The 22514-nt window shown below is 41.2% G+C and overlaps 1 protein-coding gene across 1 annotated transcript in view; it reads left to right on the plus strand.

The window, feature by feature from the left end:
• Window positions 1–7048: 7048 nt before the first annotated feature.
• Window positions 7049–22514, plus strand: part of LOC142935525 (cadherin-18-like) — a 101325-nt gene continuing 85859 nt past the window's right edge. The window contains exon 1 of the mRNA XM_076079936.1: window positions 7049–7936. Coding sequence (XP_075936051.1) covers window positions 7049–7936 — 888 coding nt within the window. The remainder of the gene's footprint in view (window positions 7937–22514) is intronic.

A 22514-nucleotide genomic window follows, 5' to 3' on the forward strand; every position in this document is an offset into this window, starting at 1 on the left:
GTTAAGAGTACTTAAAAGCTGACCCCTATAACTTCAATGTTAAACTTAACTCAGAGTAAAATAGAGAAAGACGGTCTGTTGATTCCTGCCTGTGGTCCCATTTCTACTACTAATAAAGTCTACTGTAGCAGCTGACTCAAGGGAAATAGTGGGAAATTAAGGGGATTTTACTTGCAATTATCCTGAAACCGCGGTTCTGGTTCAAAGATGGACTTTCATGTCAGATGTTTCTTTCATTGGACTTTGTTATTGTCTTAAAGGTTAATTAAAGGCTAGTTCAAGTCTTTAGAAGTGGGGTTGTATGAGGTACTTATCCAGTCAGTGTATAGCCTACAGTAGATAAAGGTTGGCATGCCCTCCGTTTGGAGAAACAGACTGGGGGAAGCAGCAAAACATATTTTAGACACCTAAAAGAAAGTCCCATTAGAAAAAATCTAAGTGTATGCTATATTTAGAATATTTTCTGATAGGGAACTGAAAATGAAACTTATATATACTGTTTTTGGCAACGGAGTCTTTGAAGAAAGTGTAGATGGGTTTCACTTTAACTTTAATTCCCATCAGAAAGGGCTAAAGGGCTATCTGATTGCAAGATAAAGCGGTAAAAATATTCAAAATGGAGTGTACAGTTAAACTGATGTAAATTTGTTTGTCTGCTTCTCCAAACTGGGGGGGGGGGGGTGCCGACCGCCATCCACTGTAAATACTACACTTCGACTATGGATGAGTATCTTATCCAACCTTATTTGAGAACACCGAACTATCCCTTTAATGAATGGAGGATGTAGGAAAATGCATTCTATGTCCCAAAAACTTGATGTAATTTCGAAGGGAAACAGGGATCTTGTAGAATACAGCCAGTATTTCCTCTGAAAGATTGTAGAGGTAACAATCATTTCACCATTTTGCATAATGCAACATAAGTTATTTCAAAGACGATGGCTAATTGTCAAATAATAGCATGGAGACAAAAGCCACTTTTGCCTGTAAGCCTTTTGTTGGAATCAGACATAGTTCCTTTAGCACCCAAGCTATTGACTATTTTGCTGTTGAGAAGTGCCACTTAAAACTCACAGGCTCATCCCAAGCTACCATAACCTGGAGACTTGTTTCCTCGGGCAATGAGGTATTTGTGTTCTCTTGTTTTTTATCACTGCCCCTGACCCAGGAGAGTAGTAACATCATTGGCTATCCAGAAGCATACTGCAGTGTTTGTGCAGAGGATGACCACTTGGACCAGCGTAACGGTGCACTGTGTTCTGTACTCCTGCACTCATGGAGAAGAGACGAGGAGGCCCTTGAAATAATAACAGGAAAGAACTCCTGGGAAGAGGTAGCAGTACTGGTGGAGGAACAATCTGTCGTAGGAGATTGTATGTATGTATGTATGTTTGTATGTATTTCTGCATATATGTATGTGTGTATGTATGTGTGCCTTCTGATCCAACTTTATTAAAACACAACATAAAACAAAATAAAACAAGTGACAACCAAGAAACCACTCCATCATTATGTATAGAAAATGAATTGAAAAATAAAGTTCAAAGTATTAGTATATTTATCGACTAAATCAATACATAAAATGTCAATAAAGAAAAAAGTACAAAATGGTGTTTCACTTGAATATTTCTAAATAAGCCCCGACGCGCAGCCATTAGACATGTTTTGTTTTGAATAAGCAGAAGTGACTCAAGGTAAACTCACACTAGTTAAACTAAATCAAAAAATGAATTGGAAAACCTTGACTTCCAGTTAAATTGGAAGAAACCTCGTCAGTATTCAAGTCACAGCCTCAGCCTTCCTCCAGTGGTCTGCTGTGTATTCCTCTCCAATTAGCATCATAATTAGCAACATTGGATGCTAATCCATGGCTAATTGGTTTTGATAGATCTCCAGGAACCAAGAGACGTTGTAGCGCAGCCTCTGCCCTTGGACTGGAGCCGAAGGGCAGTTAGTTGTACTGTTTTATATCTGGGCGTTCAAAGCGTTTGATCGATGAAACGTATCCCGTCAAATTAAGTCCACTGTTTAAAGTGCAGTATGAATCCAAAAGGTCACAATTATTTAAAAATGTATTTGATTTCAATCATTTTCTTTAGCTGTCCTCTTTCAGCTATACATTGAATAACAAGTCTCACTCTGTAATGCACTGTTCACTGTATACATTGTATTGTACTATAATAATGAGGCAGTTTAGCAGCAATTCAACAGCACAAAAAATTACATTTCTATAACCACAATAACATAAAATTATATTTTAACATTGTTTTATAAGGGTGATGACATCATAAAATATGACAACACAAATTTGAAGCTCCATTCGTAAACCTCAACAGACTTTGAATGTAAAACAAACAAACATCGGTACAGCCCTAGTGTGTAGGCCGATTCCACTTACTTTAAAATGTGGTATTAAATATGATGTTAAATCTGATCATTGGTTATTCTTTTTTTTACTGTAACTATTGTCTGAATGCAACATTGTCGTTCAGGTGTCACTAAATAGCTATGATTTCACAAAGACGTCCGTCCGTAGTGATGCTTTGCTGGCTGATTCTTTCCTTTGGGTGTTTTAAATACCTGCAGCATCACACGGCAGCTAAAAGCAGAAGTGCATCTTTACTGTAAATTGAGAGAGTGAACTTTTATTATTGCAGTAGTGGAAGTAAAGTCAACAAGGCCCTTCAAGGATAGAGGGGTACTGATTTAGGAATTTACAGTGACACATGGCACTCTCGTCTCCAGTGTATGCCACATCTTTGCTTGTTTCCTTTGGCAACGGGGACAAACTTGGGTCATGTGGCAGTATCCACAGCCTGAAAGCCCCTCCTTGGTCTTCTTATATATATGAAGATATATAATATAAGATGAATAATGAGTGTGTGTGTGTGTGTGTGTGTGTGTGTGTGTGTGTGTGTGTGTGTGTGTGCTGCATGGGTTACTGCATTGGCACTGAAAGCTGGAAGTAAATCATGAGGTGCTGAATTGTCCAATATTGACAATTAATTTGGCTGACTCTGAGGGCTCACTCTGTACTCATAGTATGCAGAGTACAAAATAGTCACAAAATATGACCTTTTACTTCACCCTTTCTCCTCCTTAAATGAATAATCCATGGACACTAAGTACACGCGGGTTATCCTCCTATTAGAACCCATTAGATTCTTGAAACGTTAAATTGAATTTGATGTTCAGATAAGGCAGGTTGGCCCCTGGACTGTCAAATTCACTTATGTAATTGTGTAATTGCAGTAATTTGGCACTTCACAATGCATTCACAATGGGAACAGAGGAATGGGCTCTGACAGAATGGCAGCCATCACAGGATAAAAACGCATAACTTGTTCCAAGTAGTATTATCGTTTAGAGATAAACGTGTTCAACCACACTGACAGGAAATAAAGGTTTAATATTAGATTTGCATTCTAAATGATTTATATGCTTCAAATGAAACTGTTAGATATGATGAACACACTTCTCCTATTTGCAATATTAGCTGTTTGTTTATGATTAAAAGAGAAATTCCAGTGATTCTACCAAGGGCATTTGTTTTCTGGCCCTTAACGTATCATTAATAGAATGCACCTCATAACAGTCACGAGAATAAGCTAATTCAATTCAAAATCCAAATGCCAACATTCATTTTAGTGTGAAACAGCAAATCTAATGGTGTGTATTAACATGAAGGGAACAACTACACAACATATATGTAATCATTTCAAGAATAATTTCCTCAAGCACAAGGAGATTAATCTCATATATCACATGTTCACATGCTTGTTTAATTGGCACCTGGTCATAAGTTATGTATTCTCTCCATGTTCTTCTAATTTTATCTTTGTCCATCAATCAATCACTATTCCCACAAAACCGAAAAAGACACAGGAGAAAAGGAGAACCATTTCAGCAGAAGCTTCCTCGGCCAGGCTCCATCACTTGCATATTGTTTATGCTTGCTTGTAGGTGAAGCTGGTTTAGCTGACAGGTGGAGGGATATACCTTGAAGGTAATGCAAATAAATCCAGCAGGCTTCATGTGCAGTACATCCTGCCAATAAGGACAGGAAATACAAAACAAGCCCAACAACAGGCGTGCCGGCTTTGCAGCATATTTCAGTTGTCAGAGCAGCACATTCTTTGACAGGAGGATTTGAAACTTTTGGTAGATGCTGTTGTTCTCAAGTTGCCTTTATAGCTTATATGCTAATTTGTTAATTTTAACAATACAGAACAAAAAAAATGGAGTTGAGAAACTGAAGACAAGTATGATTTGATGAAAATATCTAGCTTTTTGCTTGCAAGTGGATAAGTTAGTATGTAGAAAGGTGGAAGAGTCAGTAAATAGTGCGTGTTCGTGTAGAACTCGGAGATACACTGATTTAACTATTCACATGGTGTGTCAGGGGAAAGTACAGTGGCATCTGAAGATACCACTCTCATGCTCCATTGGGGTTTCAAAAAATGAAAGCCATAACAATGTATCTAAAAATACTGAACATATAGTCATTCAATCTCTATCACAAGCTATATAGACAGCTTTTATAAATCTTTGCCGTTTACCACTGATTTAAACTTTTATCAATACAAATGGAAATTGTTTGTTTGCTAAAATGTGATTATAATAAAGACATGGTGGAATAAGTCATGTTTACCATAGAATATTGAAAACAAATTCAGAGATCTTACTTACTCGCACACGTACATGTAAACATACAAACTGAGACTTACAGGCGTGTTTCATATAGTCGACAGCTGAGGTGAGAGCTCTGGCATGGTTTTTCGTAGTGTTCCTGCTATCGTCAGCTTACTCTTGAGGAGCTCCTGTCCCAGTTTATTAAAAAAGGCATCACATGTTATGTTGTGAGCATGGAGTTCCTGTTTCATATCCAAGACAATCTGTATCCCTTGGTTCTTCTCAGGGGCTCCTTGTTCTGGATTCCCTGTTTAGTCTTGCAAGTTCCATGCATATGGATGAAGCCGATCTTGATTCCATATTTTACAGGTTTAGATGGTATGAAGGGGCAGCAGCCCTAGAAAAACATAAGCTGCTCATCAACGGTGACATTAGGCCTAGAGTTGTCAAACAGGGGAAGGTGGTCCACCCACTTTTCCGACCATGTCTTGACAAGCGAGCGTGTCTCTCTGTCACTGAGCTGTTTTATGTCTTGGTTATGGAAATGGGTAAACCTGAAAATGGTTTGGAAGTTTCCCGTAGACAATGTTGGCCTAAACAGTTCCAGTTCTTTCAGTTTCTGCATCCTACAGGGATTCCATAGATTCTCCATTTGGTCTTACTAATTCAGCCAATTACAATCCACTTTTTTTCCCAAATTAGTGCAGTCCAGAACAATTTTCAGGATGGTGTCTGGCATGAAAAGCTCAAAAGAATACTTCAATTCCAACACATTTATCACCACCATTCACGTCGGCTCTGGTTTCATCCCTATTATGTTTGATCCGATTTCACCATTTGTGGCACATATTTCTCCTTCTTCAGGCTGACCAGCTGGTTTTGGAGCTGGTTCCCGACAAGCTTGTCTTGGGTCTGTTTCCCGACTGGTTAGTCTTGGAGCTGTCTTCTGACGTGCTGGTCTTGGAGCTTGTGACCAAAAATCTGTTGAAGCAGATTCAAGCACGTGGGCTGACTGCTTGGCTCCCGGTAATACTGCTTGTAGCCTTGTCAGTTGTGTCAGAGTACTGCTTGCAGTCTTATCAAGAACTGCTCATCGCTTGTTGACCACTGGGAAGTGAAGAAGAGTTTTTAACGTTAGTATATCATGGATCTAGCAGCAAAAGTAAACAATCCGCTGCAGACAACATCCTCGATTTGGTCTGTAGAGCCCCGAAGTCTCGCCCCCGCTGCTGCACAGAGCACTGTCAGCTTTTTTTATTTAAAGTTTATTAATATTGAGCTAAATTTGACACGGCACTCCTTTGGGGTCCCCAGCAATACACCCGCCAAGTGTGAAGTGAAGTGAAGTCTAGATCGGATGAACTGTTGTGGAGATATGCTGAGGACATGCCCACATACACCATACAGATAGACAGACATTCCCTGCTTAGTATTTGGAAGACTTCTTTTGGTCAATTGTTGATCACTTAACATTGAACAACCCAACTGTGGAACATCTACTAAAATGTCACTTGGAAGCATATGTCACTTTTTTTGTTATTGATTGAGCACATCAATGTCGGTGGCAAGAATATACACACTAGGTATGACAACAACACATACATTGAGTACACATTCCCTTCTGTGTGATTTTGGAATGTGATTACAAAGCTCTGTCTTCATGTTCAAACTGGCAATTAGTAACAAGCTAAAAATGAATGGGCTAGAGATAAATCAACAAAATTGTCTTTAACCAAAGCTTGGCGCTGACACTTGGTCTCCAATCTGAAAAACTGATTATTATTATAGAAGGCTATTAGGGAGGTTTCAAAAGAATGGCTTTTTCTTATTTGTTCAGCACTAATCAGAGTTTGTTCATACCTAAAATGAATGTTGTTCATGGATTTCATCTTTTCTGTTTCAGGAAGTGCAGACCTTTGATGAGCCTCTGACCAACCAGCTTTTTTTTTTTTTTGCTTTCAACATGAAGAAAAAGGACTCTAGCTTTCGGCCCTAGTGGATATCATATACGCTGTTGAAGCAAAACATTTTCATGGACTTTACTACAATTATATGGACTGCTTGTACCTTCGTTCATGTTCATTTTACAAAAGACACCAAATGGTTCTCATCTGCTGGAAAAATATTGAAAGGAAGCAGACTGCAACATATTAAGAAGCATCTCTTGTCCACACAAAGTTGAACGGATTGAACAAGATTATGGAGTTCTTCTTTATTTTTCTGAGGAAACTGTGCGAAATGATTTGTTGGACCGCACCGTATGCACACTCATGACTACCCTGCACTGTGAAAAGGACTGTATACCTGTGTGTTTGAGGGTATTTGTGGCTTTGTGCGAGTGTTTGTGTATGCCCACAGCGGCATGACACCGTGGAAGTGAGAGGGGAAGACATTTCTGGACCATTCTTTCTTGACAATGACACTTCCAGCAGGCGTGGCTGCAAGTTCCTGTCTTTGTCCTCTTGTGCTTTTCCTATGTGTTGTCTCCCAGAGTTGTTATGGGACCCGGGTCGATCTGAGTGCCCACACTAACCCCAGCTTGTACCCTAATCCGCGGCTCAAGTCACTGCCAGAACCAACCCCACTGCCAAGCTCCATTCCTGAAAAACACATGTCTCCAGTAAATCCCAGCCAGCACTCAAGCTTGAGCAGCAACCACTGGAGCAAGACTCAGCTGAAGCCTTGGCTTGAAACAATGTCCTATCTTACTGACAAGCATAAGGCACACTCAAACTTACCATCATCAATCTCCCCGACCACATCAAACTCAAACGGAAGACTCAAGCTGGAGCATGCACCCAAACAGAGTTCTAATTCAAGGCAAAATTCTAATCAGGTGGCAAGATATACCTTAAACAATCCCAAGCAATTTTCAAACATCAACCCCAGAACCAATCCACCACCAAAGCCCAAGGCATTCTCCAACTCTAAAGCAGAGTCCGGGCCAAAGACAAATTCTGAGTCAGTTCCCAACACTAAATTATCTTTACTACCTAGTCCTAATCAAACATCTGACTCATCCGATACAATCAACCCCAGCACCTACTACAACGCCAGCCCTCCTACACTATCTAATCCTAGATCTCATTCCAAATTCCGAATTTCACAAATAAATACAAATGCAAAATCTAGCTACAAGATCTCCAACCCAAACTTCAGAGCATCCATAAGAGTACAGAATAACGAGACCAAGTTCCTGGGGACTGACAAGGATTCCCCTTATCGACCCAAGAGAGGCTGGATCTGGAACCAGTTCTTTGTTCTGGAGGAACACATCGGGCCTGAACCTCAATACGTTGGAAAGGTAAGACATCTTTGTCATTTGACATGTTTTTTCTTTCAATGCAGTTCATAGATAAATGCATTTCATAGATCAGAGAAAATTCACTTGGTTTTCCTCAACCTTTTCTTTTCTTCTATTTCTGGGCATGTGTTAAGTAGAGAGCACACACTTGATGTTGACATTTCTTCAGCTTACTCGTTCATGTCTTGCTGAAATACTACTAACTTGGGAACAAAATACAGACTCTTCCATTTAATTTGTCTGTAATTTACAGCAGTGTACACCGATGTTGCAATGCAGTATTCAGAATACAGTTTTAAAAAGGACATGTGTTCTAATGTATCTATGTATAGAATTTGTATCTGATTATAGCATTATTAGAATCTTTCTGAATGCAGAAGCAGTTTTGGGAGTGGGTACCAAATGAGTCACCAAAGTCAGACAGGTAGGCAGTCAGTGAAGCAAACAAATCCCAAAACAGTCTGAGATTATTAGCAGCCGGACCATAGACTGTATATAAGAAGCGGTTTTGAAGCCTCAAATTCGACATTTTGGATGTTGCCATCTTGGATTTGGGCACTGACTATGACATCCAGCTATCATCAGAACACATATGCACAAAATATTCACAGAACCTGCTCTTTAAATTATAACAGAGTATTTACAATTTGATTATACAATTCCAAGCATACTACTTAAAAGCAACAAGCAATCACGTGGTGAGAGAGTGTGTGTGTGTGTGTGTATATGAGAGTTTATGTGTGAAGGAGGGGGAGGAGAGAGAAAAAGAAAGATGGCGGACGTAGTCTCATAAGTGATTACGCCATGCAAGACTTAACAATGAGGGAGGAGAGAGTCAAAAGAGAGGCGGACGTTCTTTTTGGTGTTTCCAGTTCTCTTCTAAATCCTTGTGATACAGATCGTATTGTTCCGACACCTACTCTCTAACTTCCATTTCACCCACCTCCTTCACTCCAGACCCTTTTGTGTCTCCTCTGTGCCCAGCGGGCTTTAAACAATTTGAGCCAGTATCATTCTCCTTATTATCGGAGGTAGTGCATCATCTGCAGTCTTTAAATTGCCCCCTAAAGTATTCCTTCTCAGCTACTAAAATAAGTTTTTAATAGTGTTGGGTCAAGTATTCTTGCATTGATAAACACCTCTCTTATCTCAGGGTGTGTTCCAGCTGCTCTGTTCTCCCTAATTTCAGGCTCATTTCTGAGCGACCTTTTCTGTCTAAAGCTCTGGTGCTCTGAGCTCGTTATATTTGTATGACCTGACCTATTGGATGGCCCTGTTGGTCTTCTTGGGCCCTACTATCACTATCAACCTGTTGTTAGGAATCTTAGCATGATTTTTGACAGCTCCTTTCAAATTTGACAAAAAAATGACTTCAGTGGTCAAAAGTAGCTTTTTCTATTTAAGATTGTAGCCGTGGTAAAGGCCTATCTGTCTCCCAAAGATCTCAAGTTACTCATGCTTTTGTTACCTCTCGGTTGGACTTATTGGGAATGAAAATGGTGATCACATATCACCAGTATCGGCCTCCCTCCACAGGCTTCCTGTTCGTTTCAGGATTGATTTTAATATTTGATCTGCACCAGCAGGACTCTTGCTTTCTGGTCATTTGTGTCTTGTGCCTGTTCAGCAGATTGGTCGACTGTGGTTGTTGTTAAATGAGCTATACAAGCGAAGTTTGACTTGACGAGACTACTTAATGCTCTATGTTTACCAGTGAGACTGTAACTGTGTCTGTCGGCTGTTTGCTGCTGATTAGTGTGCAGTGGGCTTGTAGAGCTTTGTCGGTGAGAGTGAAACAAAACGGTAAAGCCAGGCAGCTAAACAATGAAGTGAAACTCTCTGTAAAGCTCCATAAAGCCAAGGGAAGCTGCAGTCAGATGACAAGTCTCTGTAGGTTCATCACTATGAGTCATTTGATACGCTGTTATTATAAAATATATTGATTACAGCTGCTTTAAGTAGGTAGGAGCTTTGTGTAAGAACCTGGTTCAACGAAATTAATATTGTTGAACCCAATTATCAAAATTAGGTTTTTGATTTAAAAAAATCTGATATATGCTTGTTCAAGCTAACTGGCTAGCATGCAATAATTAGACAAATTGTACACGTTTTTTGTGTTATTAATTTGGTAATAATGTCTTGTTTATTAGGTTGTGCCAGAGCTAAGTGTTGTACTGTTGGTGTTCCCTCAAACAGATCCCTACATCGCTTAGTAGCTACTAACCTTCAGCAGTTTAACTGTTGTTATTTCATAGAACATTTTCTTTTGTTAATGCAAATTACTGCAGAGCTGCTGGTTGAGGTGGGAAGTGATGAATATTCTTCAGGAGGAAAACAGAAGGAGATCAGCCATAGAAGAACAATCAATAAACTATTGCCTAAACCTATTATCCAGTATAACCGACCTGGGAAAGTCTCTTTCTGTGTGGATCCGAGGGAGAGATTTAGTCCTGCATTCAACAGAACACTGTGTACATGAATGTAAGAACAAATAAAGCATGTGTGGTGCCCAGACAGAATGGCTTATCCTGGCAAACGTCAGTCTTTCAAAGCCATTGCATACAGACATTTACATATTGTACCAAGTATCGCTATCTGACGGTCTGTCTCCCAGAGTCAAAATAAATACAAGTCACTTGTTTAATACCCATCATGTGAATGGAAGCTGTGTGTGTCCCATTGGCCAGCTAATCGCTGCCACACTGCACAGAGCTAATACAGCGGTCACTGCTAGTGGCTGGACCTCGTTGTCCCAGAAGAGTAACCCCCAGGTTGAAACTATTTGCTCTTTCAACACTGTTGCCACTGTTAGCGCTCCATCAGGGGTATAAATCCAAGAACGCTTGCAGGGATTAGCTGTGTGCAAAACCATAGAAATAGTCAGTTTCATCTTGATCTGGGTTTGAAAAGGATCAATTGCAGGTTTTGAAACTATACGTACCGATAGCCAGCCCTTCAGATGATCCACCCAAGAGTTTCCTCATAGAAGGGCTTCAGAAAAAGTCAGCAGGATGAATCACCTGGGGAATATAAATATTATTACAATATTTCTTACCATAGTGTGGCCAATAACTACACATATGATGTTAGACTGTGAAAAGATATAATTAGAAAGACATACACACCTAAAAGCTGTCAAGGCTCTGTGTAACATCTGCATATATTATAAATATAAAACTATATTTTCATATTTAATATTATACATTATCGCAGACCGGCGATTTGGCCGAATTGGCCATGCATACGCATGCATGCGAATAATGCATGTGTGACCAAGATGTAGACTTTATTTTGGGAAATTATCTCTCCTTCCATTCACCTGCAGTGTGTTATGTTACACATAATGCATTTTTGAATCTAAAATAATCTCCAAAATCTAACTAAATCTAACAGAAAGGTCAGTTTGGCTGTTTGTTCTCTTTGCTTGTGAGAGCTCTGCTCTGTCTGTCTCTGTAACAGTGATCTCTGCACCATCAGGAAGCATCTTCTTCTATAAATAAAAACACCACCATGGTTACAAATGAAGGTTGGGTTAGGACAGTGTGGTTATTGACCAGCTCCATGTATTTTGCAGTATACACTACTGCATGTGAACCTGTTTTTTTATCATGAGGTGATGACATTTGGAGGGACATGAATGTAAAGTGCAACTTGACTCTTTGGTGAAGGGTTACAACCATGAGGCAGTAATTCAGGTTATCTGCGGTAGCCCCACAGCCCTGTCAGATGAACTCATCAACCCCACCCGTCATGTTCCAGATCATTTGATATTAAACTAGATAATATTCTTACATTTTTGTCAACGAAACACACAAGACATAGTGATCCTTGCATCGGGCTTGGTCTTGTTTTGATTCTTACAGTAGCTTTGGTCAACTTTGCATTTGTACTAATACCACTCGGAGTTGCAGAAGCTTGACTGTTCAGCCTTGCATCTGTGCTTGCTTACTAGTTTTCACCAGGCGGCAACCTCAGGTTCTGAAAAATCCAATGCTGAAGTGCCTTAAAGCTGCATTCTCTCTAAATAATCAGGGGGCGACTCCTCTGGTTGTATAGAAGTCTATGAGAAAATGACTTTATGACTTATTTATTACCTCAGTAAATGGTAAATGGACTTGTACCTGTGTAATGCTTTCCTAGTCTTCCGACCACTCAAAACGCTTTAACACTACATGTCGTTATTCATCCATTCACACCCATTCATACACTGATGGCAGGGGCTACCATGCAAGGTGCTACCTGCCCATCAGGACTAGCTAATCATCCATACCCATTCATAGCACAAGGAGCAATATGGGGTTAAGTGTCTTGCTCAAGGACACATCGGCTTGGACTAGCGGAGCCGGGGATCGAACCACCGATTGAAGGACGACCCGCTCTATCACTAAACCACATTCGCCCCCACATTGTTACAATGTGTTTATGGTCTCAATCACTAGTTTCAAGTCTTCTTCAATACAGCATGATGTTCATTTAGTAAATTATGGTCCATTTAGAGTCAGATAGACCATAAAGAGTCACAGCTCTGCTACTACTATCCAGTTTTTTTCACCTCTCAATCACCTAATCAGTTCATTCAGTGCACCTGCCAGTTACACTCACCTCATCACCTCATCAGCTCATTGCTCTCACCTGCTCACTCTGCCTCCTCCACTATTTAAACCCCTGCCTCACACACACTCACTGCCAGATCGTTCTCCGCTTCCATGCAAGACTTTCCCGCGTACACCCTTGGACTGATTCCCTGTTGCCGACCCTGCCTGTTTCGGACTACCTCGCCTTGCCTCTACCCCGGTAACTCACTCAGCCTTCTGTCCCCGACCACGAGAAACAGCCACTGTTTTCCTGTAAATATTCTTCCTGTTGTGGCTGCTGAAGAAAATAAAGTGTTGAGTCAAACTGTCTTTGGTGTTTGTCGTACTGCTCCTGGGTCCTTACTACACCCGTTACAATAAAGCAGAGTATGCTTTAGGGCGGGGCTACCTTGTGATTGACAGCTCTCTACCATGGCGATGTCTCTTCTGGGAGTTGTCCAAGTTTTTGTCTTACAAGTTTAACCCTTTCAAGTGTGTCTTCACTTTATCAAAGTTAATTGTAACATTATGGTAGCCTAAAAGCGTTCCGTTGTACTTAGCTCCACCCTCTTGTGTCACTTCTGGTTGTAAAAAAACAAGATGTTCAAAATGGCAGTCCACAAACCAATGGGTGGTGTCACAGAGACACGGTCCACTTCCTACATACAGTCTATAGTTTTCACAAACTCAATCTCAGCACACGGCCTGAAAGGGTAGATGGACGCTGGGAAACTAAACTGTGACATATGCAGTCATCATAAATGGTAATTTATCTGTTATTGTATTTGTGTGTTTATTTACCAATGGGTGTTTGTCTTGGTTTGAATGCAGAGTTTAACATGTTTAAACTAGAATTGGGTGTCATGTTGCTGGTAAGGAGGGCTATTATGTTAGTGCTAACACCTCTGACCACGTGTGTGTGAGCATTAACAGTGCGGTGGATCGAGTAGCCAGCGGTTGGCCTTTCCAGTGGCCAGTTGGAATGCAAAAATGTGATGAGGCTGATCTAATGTGCTCTGGCAGTGACGATACATGACATTGGCATTGCACTCTTTATGAAGGTGAGGACTTGACCCGGGGGGGGGGGGGGGGGGTTTCAGTGTGTCAGCGGGTGAGGGTTATGTGGCTCGCTCACTGAAGTTGGAAACAGATGTGCTTAAGGTGCAAAAAAGCACACATAGACGGAGCGTGTGTACACACACTCACACTCCCTGGGGCTCACTGAGTCATTGTTTTGTAGGGTGCTTTGACAGCTGAGCTACGCTTTTTCTCACTGTGATGAAGCCTCGCTTTCTATTGATTGCTCTTAGCAGAACAGCAGGGAGGTTGAAGTGCAGGCAGGGCACCCACTTTGAAAACACATGCATGCAAACGCGCGCACACACACACTCGTATAGTGTGTATCGACATTGACTGATGGAGAGAGCTATTCTGCTGGGAGGAAGAAGGGAGAAAAGCACAGGTGAGTTAAGAATAGTCTAGAGGAGAGAGGAGCAGAGAGAAAAGCTGAGGCAAAAATAGGAAGTAGAAGTGAGAGTTGAAGCAACGTGCGGAAGAGAAAGCAAGCAGGGTCCATAGAGGTTTCAAGTCATTTTTGCATTGTTCTGTCGTCAAGCAAGTGAACAAGCATGAAATAGTTATGTGCCTACTACTCTCAAATAACACTAGCTGGGAACAATCATTTCTGTACTGCGGGACACATTTCATGACAAAGCAAAACAAAGCACATGTTATTGATGGTAGCTGTACCACGTTATCGTGAGACTTAGACCTGAGTCATATTTAGGTCACAAATACATGGACTAAAGACTTGACTTTTACATAAAGGATAAGGCAGGCTTTATTCTGTATTTTTTCTGTTAACAAATCCTGTAAAAAGACCAAAAGCAACAATGTGCTCGTCCATTTCTAAATACGCTTTGACTTCCTCCCTAACGTGGCACTCTTTATCTTTAAAACAGCTCTGTACTTACTGAAACTGAAGGACCTTGTGCATTTGATGGGGACTATTTTAAGCGGCAGATTAATACACTTTGTATGCTCTCATGTGCATTTACAGGGGCAGTGTATGGGATTGACCAGCCTGTTCTCATTGCCAGGGCGTCAAATACCAATGCTTTGTCACGCCCCCTCGATGTCTGATACGGATGTACAGGGCACCCTCTGCATGTGATGCACCACATTTACATTAACCTTGATGTAAACCCATCAACATCATTATCAGACACTCGGAGACAAACACAGGACTTACAACTAGGAGACAACTTTTCGTATCCCAGAGTGTTTTTCGTATTTGTTACCTTGTTTACGTTTGACTCGGTTTACGTACTTATGTTAAGCCTAACCATGATGTTTGTTCTAAACATAACAGAGTTCACAGTGCCTAAAACTAAGCTAGTGTTTTTGTTCGAATTTGCAATGTTAACTAAGACCATAGTGGAGAGTCACAACCCTGTGGGATAAAAAGGTACTGTGTTTGATCGTTGTTGTTTCGGACAACAATGGAGTTCTATAGCAGAGAGGAATAAGACATATCAGGCTTTGGATACACACACAATACTTCAGTCAGTAGGATACATTCAGTTGGAACAGAAAACGCTACAAGCAGCAAAACCAGAGCCAAGCAATCGGCCCAAAGGGCACTGCACTAGTTCCTTTCATTGAGGCCAGTGTGTTTACAAGAGGGCTCCCATTGAAAAACACTGCATCATCAGTAAAAATGTTCACCCTGACTCAACTTGGACCTCAGTGGGATGCAATGTTACCACACAAATAACTAATAGATTACTTTGAATGGTGTAATTCTGCCTCTCAGTTGTTGTGACGGATGGACAACATGAGTCGTGGGACGGCCTACTTTTCATCACTTGTACTTTATTAATCATGTTTGTGGCTGCAGGATGGCAGTCTTGGTATTCCGCTCTCTGGTACTTTCTCTCTTTTTGTGTATTTGTTCAGTTTTTAGCTCCTCCTTTCAGCTTTTGTCAATTTCTGTGTCAGTACATTGAGAGCAATGAAAACACTGGAGTCAACTTCCTTGTGTGTGTAAACATGGCTAATAGAGCTGATTCAGATCCCCTGATGTTTTTGATCCTTCATAATTATCAATAATAATTATCACCATACCCTTTGGCTGATAAGCCTTATTGCTAATGGACCCATTATGCTGACCAGCCCCCACAGTGCCATTTGTGGCCTGGACATCTCCCTCCGAGGAGAGGGGAGCTGGGCAGATGATGAGAGGGTGAGGAAGCAAAAGGAATGAAATAAAAGGAGGGGAGATGAAAGGCAAAGCAAGAAAAGGAGAAAAGAGGGGATACGGGATGATGAAAGGAGAGGAGATGACGCGTGGCAAGAGGTTGAAGGAGGGCAGGAAAGTAATGATGAAAATAAAAAATTGTCTGTCTAAAAATGCCTGTAGTTTTGTAAATGTGAGACAGTTTTCTTCTGAAGTACTGTCTCGTTATCTCTTCTACACTCTTCCCTATCACTATCTCCTGGTGTTCCCCTCTATTTCACCTTTCAATCCCTCTTCCTCTGACTCCAGTGGCCAACTTATGAAGCAAAACATATAAAGAGAAATCTGTCCCTGTGTCATCTTGCGATACCCTTTATAACACTCCATGTTGTGTCAATCAAATTTGACGCTTTTTCTCACGCATGATTGAGGCCGGCTGCCACCTTGAAGAGACTTATTGGAAAAGTCTGGCGACACTAGCTGCTTGGGTTTATTTGGCACCCAGACAATGAATCACAGCATCCAGGCAGGCCTCCTTGATAACACTATCCACACCATGAATCTCTTGACTTCCCTTGATCTCATTATCGGCTCTGCAGTGCTCGAGGTAAGGCCAACATGTTTTTGAATCTTTAAGGGGCAATATAAGGCAACAAGACAGAGGCTTCAGTTTGCGTGTGATTGTCCAACTAGACAGAGGACGCCAGAGGAAGGCAGCCATAGGAGCAAATTTAAACAGGCTGATAACTGCTGACCTTTAGCTTTAAATGCCCTAGGATGTAATTTGTATTCATGCATAATAATATTAAAGGTCACATATTATGGTAAATGCACTTCTTCAGGGCTTTTAAACATAAATATGTGTCTCTGGTGTCTCCACAGACCCCCAGAGTGTCAGAGAAGACCATGATATCAGTCGTCTCCTGCTCCATCTATCTGAAAACCTGTGTAAAAACCAGCAGATCAGCGATAGGCTCCAGAATCAATGTCATTTTGGGGCCGTATGCCGTATAGTGGAACAGTATAACTAGGTGACCCCACCCGCGGAGCTCTGCAGAATCCCCTGTGTCCTCCATTGGGATTCTCTGGTTATCAGGGACCTGCCTACACAGCTCCAACAAGGAACGCTACTTGTTCATGCTGCGCTGCTAATGCAGCTAGCTTTGATTTTAGGTCCACAGACTGTAGAAATGTTTGAGTATGTAATACAGACATTAAGCGCCATTTGAAGCCAGTTAAATAACGACAGTAGTAGGTTGGATGTAGGTAAAGATGTTCCGTACAGATTACCTTTTTTAACCAATCGCAGAAAAAATACTTCCAGGTCGTGAATCAAATTTATTTGTGTCATCTTCAGTCCCCCCTCTTTCTTTCCTGATCAAGCAAGAGGCCCCCCCCCCCCCCCCCCCCACATTTATTCCTGTGAGGCTTCAGAAGGTTTGCTACGTTTCGCACACAGCGCCAGGAGGGCAAGTTCCAGTCATGAGTGCAGCTTGAGAGGGGAGATGACTCTCACAGTGCTGTAGTCTGTATGAAATGATTATTATGCTATCACAAGCTGTTAAATATATTACCTTTTCTAGAATAAATGCTTTGAAATGGGCATTTTTTAGATTGATGGTGCACATTGACCACTCGTAATCATGTTATGCGCTCTGTAGCTTTATACTGATACAAAGGGAGAGGCGTTACTTTTCTGACCTGTGGATATTTCCCTGGAGAATGAGCACACAAACACGCTTGTCTGGCTCAGACTACAGAGAAGTGCTCGCTGCCGTGCACTGAGGGGCCAAAGTGTACTGTAAGAACTGGTCAAACTATACAAAATAAAAAAGACAGTTATTCCTTTGCTTTGATTCGTGAGCACCAGTCACTAACTTGCTCAGGCCGGTGGTACGGGGAAGCTCTGCTCCCTTGAAAGAGATACCACCACCAAATTTAGATTATGTCTTTAGACTTTTGAACTGTGTTTATTGGTATGCAGCAATTTACCGAAACATATTCCTTTTATGTGTGAACGTTTCTTGGCTAAAAAGGGATTAACCTAGCGAGTAAGTGATTGAGCGGGGAGAGAGAGCCGTGGCTGAGCTCAGAAGAGACAGTTGTCTGTTAATCAGAGCGGAGGAGAAACTATTAAAGTCTGTCAACTTCTTATCGGTACTTCTCGACCTCGGAGAGACAATTTAAAGACAACTTGAATACTTGTTTTAGTTTCATAGTGTCTCAGGCTAAATCATACATAAAAGTGTAACACTGTCTGTAGCAACAAGCTGAACAGTGTGTAAGGTTACTAGGATCGTTCACAGATGCACTGTAATATTAGTGACACACTGTAGCAGCACCGTAGCAGTTCCAGTGTAACATACATGTTGAAATACCGTCAGCAGCCCGCTCACGGTCTCACTGAGTCTCACTCGGTCGCTATTTGTACTTTATACTGAGTTTACAAGCTTTTGGTTTACACATCACCAGTCACACTCCAAGTCAACTGGTCTGTGTAATATAAGATAACGTATCTCCTAACATCAAATGTACCTTTACATACAAATGTAAAGCAGAGAGTGTGTCTACCAGATCGGTGATTTTCAAGCCTTTTGTGACCATCATTCCGTGTAAATTCATATTGTTAAAGTACTCAAAATAATTGATAACATTAAGCCACAGGAAGAGTAGAATACAAATGATGTTCTGCCCACGACACAGTACTGAAGGCATGGGCTGAATGGTCATTCTCCATATTTTAGTGTATATTGTAAGGTTACAGTGAACTGCAGAGGCACCCACTCAAACCTCTTTACTTCAGTGACACATGTTTATGTCTTGGTAACTGCAGCATGAAACAACAATGATCCGAGCGCTATCACATCAGAGCATAGAGCAAACATAGAAATCACATGCATCTTATTCCTTACATGAAATTTGACCCCTGCATTTAACCCACCCTAAGCCCTAGGAGCTGGTGTAGAGCAGCCCAGGGAGCAACCTGTGGTTCAGTGTACTCGGACATAGGTAGGAGTAGGAGCATGCAATCACAGGAACAACACATGCACTTTAAACTTCCCAAAATGCAATCAGGATGAATCACTTGTCAAACATAAAGGAATTCTTTGAGAGAAATAAAGTTATTGTAGGAGCCTTAATCGCCTTATAGATAATCGATTAACAGAGCCCACAATGTGTTCACGATCAATATAAAATTAAAACACAATACAACAGCAACGCCTAGCCTTAACCTCTACAAGGGCAAACTCCCTAAGAACTAAAGAGAAATCTTCAGATGGCACCACAGACAGGATCCAGCCGTCCTGGATGGCTAGCATGCAATAGGTGCTGAGTGGACAAGAGCAGCTACCTTAGCACTCAGACATTGGCAGATCAGCTGAGTAGCAGCTGAGGGCGGAGAGCTTCAGACAGATACATCTGTTACAGTGTACATGCTGGTCCTGCTCCAATGGAGGGGAGTAACCAGTCTACAAGATATTTCCCTCCTTAACTGAGTGATAGCAGCCTCATCAGTACAGACATCTAGCACCCAACCAGTTAGGAGACGCTCTGCAAGCTACACAAGACACAGTACTATCAGTAACATTCAGCATTCAACAAAGGGTCAGTTGCACTCATACCTTCCAGACAAATATACCTCACGAGACGTTGAGTCTTGAGACACCTACTTTGTGATGTCTGCTTTCATACCAGGCCAGTAATACCCTTGACGGACTGCATCCACAGTCTTGTTTACTCCCCTGTGAGCCCCGATAGCACTAGTATGAAACTCCACAAAGGTGTGGTTTGACATTTACAAATGAAATGACCATGATTTTTTGTGGTTGGCCTTACTTATTGATTAGTAGTTTTCTGGCCTGCGATTAAGACCGTAGCGCTCATTTTTTTCAGCTTGATGTCAAACATTTCCTTCACTTTCTGAAGGTCCATCTCTGCTTCTCTGCATAGTATTTCCTACTGAGCAAAAGCTGTGTTAGATTTCCCATTCTTCTTTTATCCTGTTCATGATTAACGTAACTTAATTGCTTTATCTTAAGCCCCTGGCTCTTTTCAGGTTTCATTCTTTTATCGATGAATTTGTAATTTTACAGTTTTCTGTTTATATATCTGTGAGGCACTTTGTGTGCTGTGTAAAGTAGGGTTTTTATTATCATCATTATTATTATTATTAATATTATTAAAGTCTGAATAGAATTTAGAAAACATGGACATTATACATTTGAAAAACATGGCAATACAAATATTTAGATACACCCTCCCTCCTATTCACACAAATATTCAGCTATCCATCTCAGTGATAAATTAATTCATTTGAATTAATGTATAAACACCTGGACTTAAAATCTCACGTGTTCAAAATGTTCTACCCATTTAAAACATTTCCCACATATCTGTGTTCTCTGAGAAGTCATCTTATCCCTGATGGCAGAGACCACCATGCAAGGTGCCAGCTGCCCATCAGGACTCTAACTTATTATTCATACCCATTCACACACCGCAGGCACAGCAAGTGTCTTGCACAAGGACACTTCAACATGGACTAGCCGCCGATCCTCTGATTGAAGGACGACCCTGCTCTACCACTGAGCCACAGAAGCACACACAGTGACTCAGAGGGGCACAACGTTCTACAACAAACAATGACAAATGCCTCATCTTTAGCAGGGAAAGGTTAGTCAAAAAGAAGCTTCAGAGTGTGGTGGTAGAAGCAAGTCTAATGATAAAATTGTGAAAAAATGCATTGGAATGAATGCACATTAATGCAGTGGCCCTGCTTGCTCTCCTAGCTCTCTGTCCTCAGGCTTCCATTTGTTATCTTCCATGAGAACTCCCAGTCAACCTTCCAACCCCTCTGCTACAGCAACAGGTCCCCTCAACATGGTTACTCAGTAATCTGGTTTGGGGTTGACGCATGTAGACATCATGAATGGCAAAGAAAAACTTGTGTTTGCTCACCCACATGAGACTCCTGGTTAGGATAACATTACTTTTTCATGGAAATGTGTTTCTGCTTTCCCTTTGGCAGTACCAAGCGTTGAGTTCATCATCATGCCCCCCGTAAAAAAATGCTAGCTGTCAATTTTTCAGTCAAAAGGCAAGAATGTTCTGTCAACTGGTTTATTCGTGACAGTTTGGAAGATTGATGTAAAACCGTAAACAAGAGAACGAATGTCCAGTCAGGGTTAGTGCATATCAGGAAACACAGCCGCCAATCCAATCATCCTTACTGCACTAATAAATGCAGACATAGCCATTACCACCACACACATCCTCCCTAGTCCAGCCTCTCCCTGCCTAACTGGGAGTGATCTTGTCAGATAACTGCAGCACTGCTGTAGGATTGACCATTCCATCGAGCGGCGTGCTGTAATGTGGGGTCAGTACAGCCAAGGTGTGTTCTAATTACGGTCTGCAGTTCAGTGTCGCATGTTTGCGGTGACTGGTTGTGGAGGAGGAATAGACGGCTTGCTGCATTTAGGAGAGTAGCCTACAGTTTACAAGCATAGTTAATCATTGAATAATAGAAGCTGTATAATTGCCTCTATAATACCAACCTAACCTAGAAATAATTGATATTGGACGACTCTTTAAATCCCCAGATCACGTCCTCTGCCAGCATTTTGAAACATCTGTGCATGGCAGCTATGGTTAAGGTTAGGCAAATAAACTATGACTAAGGTATGCTTATGTTTAGGCAAGTCAAACTTCAAATAAGTTGCAGAATGTGAGCTCTGTTCTCCTGCACTATAGTCCCATGTTAACCACCCTTCCTCCTGCTTGTCCTCCGCACCCTTATTTTCCGCCTGGCTACATAAAGGGCCCACTTCTTCCTGCTATGGCTAAACGATGCCACTGAAGCCTTTCAGATTCATCCAATATGACATACTGTTATTTCCAAGGATACTAAGGTGACAAATGTCGAGACTTCCTCCTAAGAAAATGACGACAAGTGTTCGAGTGACAAAGCTCTCTAGTGGTAGGAAGCCGTGTGACATAATAATAGTACGACTAAGACCATATAGGAAGGAGGTCGGCTGGATGGATGGGTCGATAAAACATTTGTCAGATTAAAAAATGCTTCAGCGTGTCATTCTGAAGACCACTGACTAATGATGTTTGTGTAATATGGAGGCAAATTCCAAAATTTAGCGCTGAGGAAAAATGTGATGCTATGCCTTAAGTTTTTTAAGCTTGAGTCCTCTTTACTTTATACCAACAATTAATCTTCAATCAACAGGCGTACCAAGTGACTACCTATAGTCAGAGGCGTCCTCAGACCTGCCTCACTGAAAACCTTACAGGGCCCCTTCCCAACATTCAATCCCATAAATCTATCAACCAAAAACTGTATATGTGTTAATATCTCAATATTTGAGATGAAACATCCATAAATTCAAAATGTACAAATGTACAAAATCTGGTACATTCACACAGCTAACATGCCACCAATGCAATCTTTCCACATTGGCCTTGATTACCACTCTGCACAGGATTGGCGCCTAAAATGGTCTTAAGTATTGCCCCGTGCCCCACAGTAAAACATTGCGTGGCAATGTTTCATGTTTCTCTTTTTTGTGCTTCGTTTGAGACTATATGCTTTCATCATGTGTGCTATTTACCAAACGCCAGCATGGAGAAGCCTAAAAATAAGATTTAAAGATTGTCAATTAAAACAAAGACGGACATCTCATGAGTATGCATGTGTATGTTCTGTGCAGGGTGGCAACATGACACATTAACAATGTGGTCAGATAGAAAACTA

Source organism: Anarhichas minor, unplaced genomic scaffold, assembly GCF_050575085.1.
Source record: "Anarhichas minor isolate MPS153535 unplaced genomic scaffold, ASM5057508v1 ptg000006l, whole genome shotgun sequence".
NCBI classification, from domain to species: Eukaryota; Metazoa; Chordata; class Actinopteri; order Perciformes; family Anarhichadidae; genus Anarhichas; species Anarhichas minor.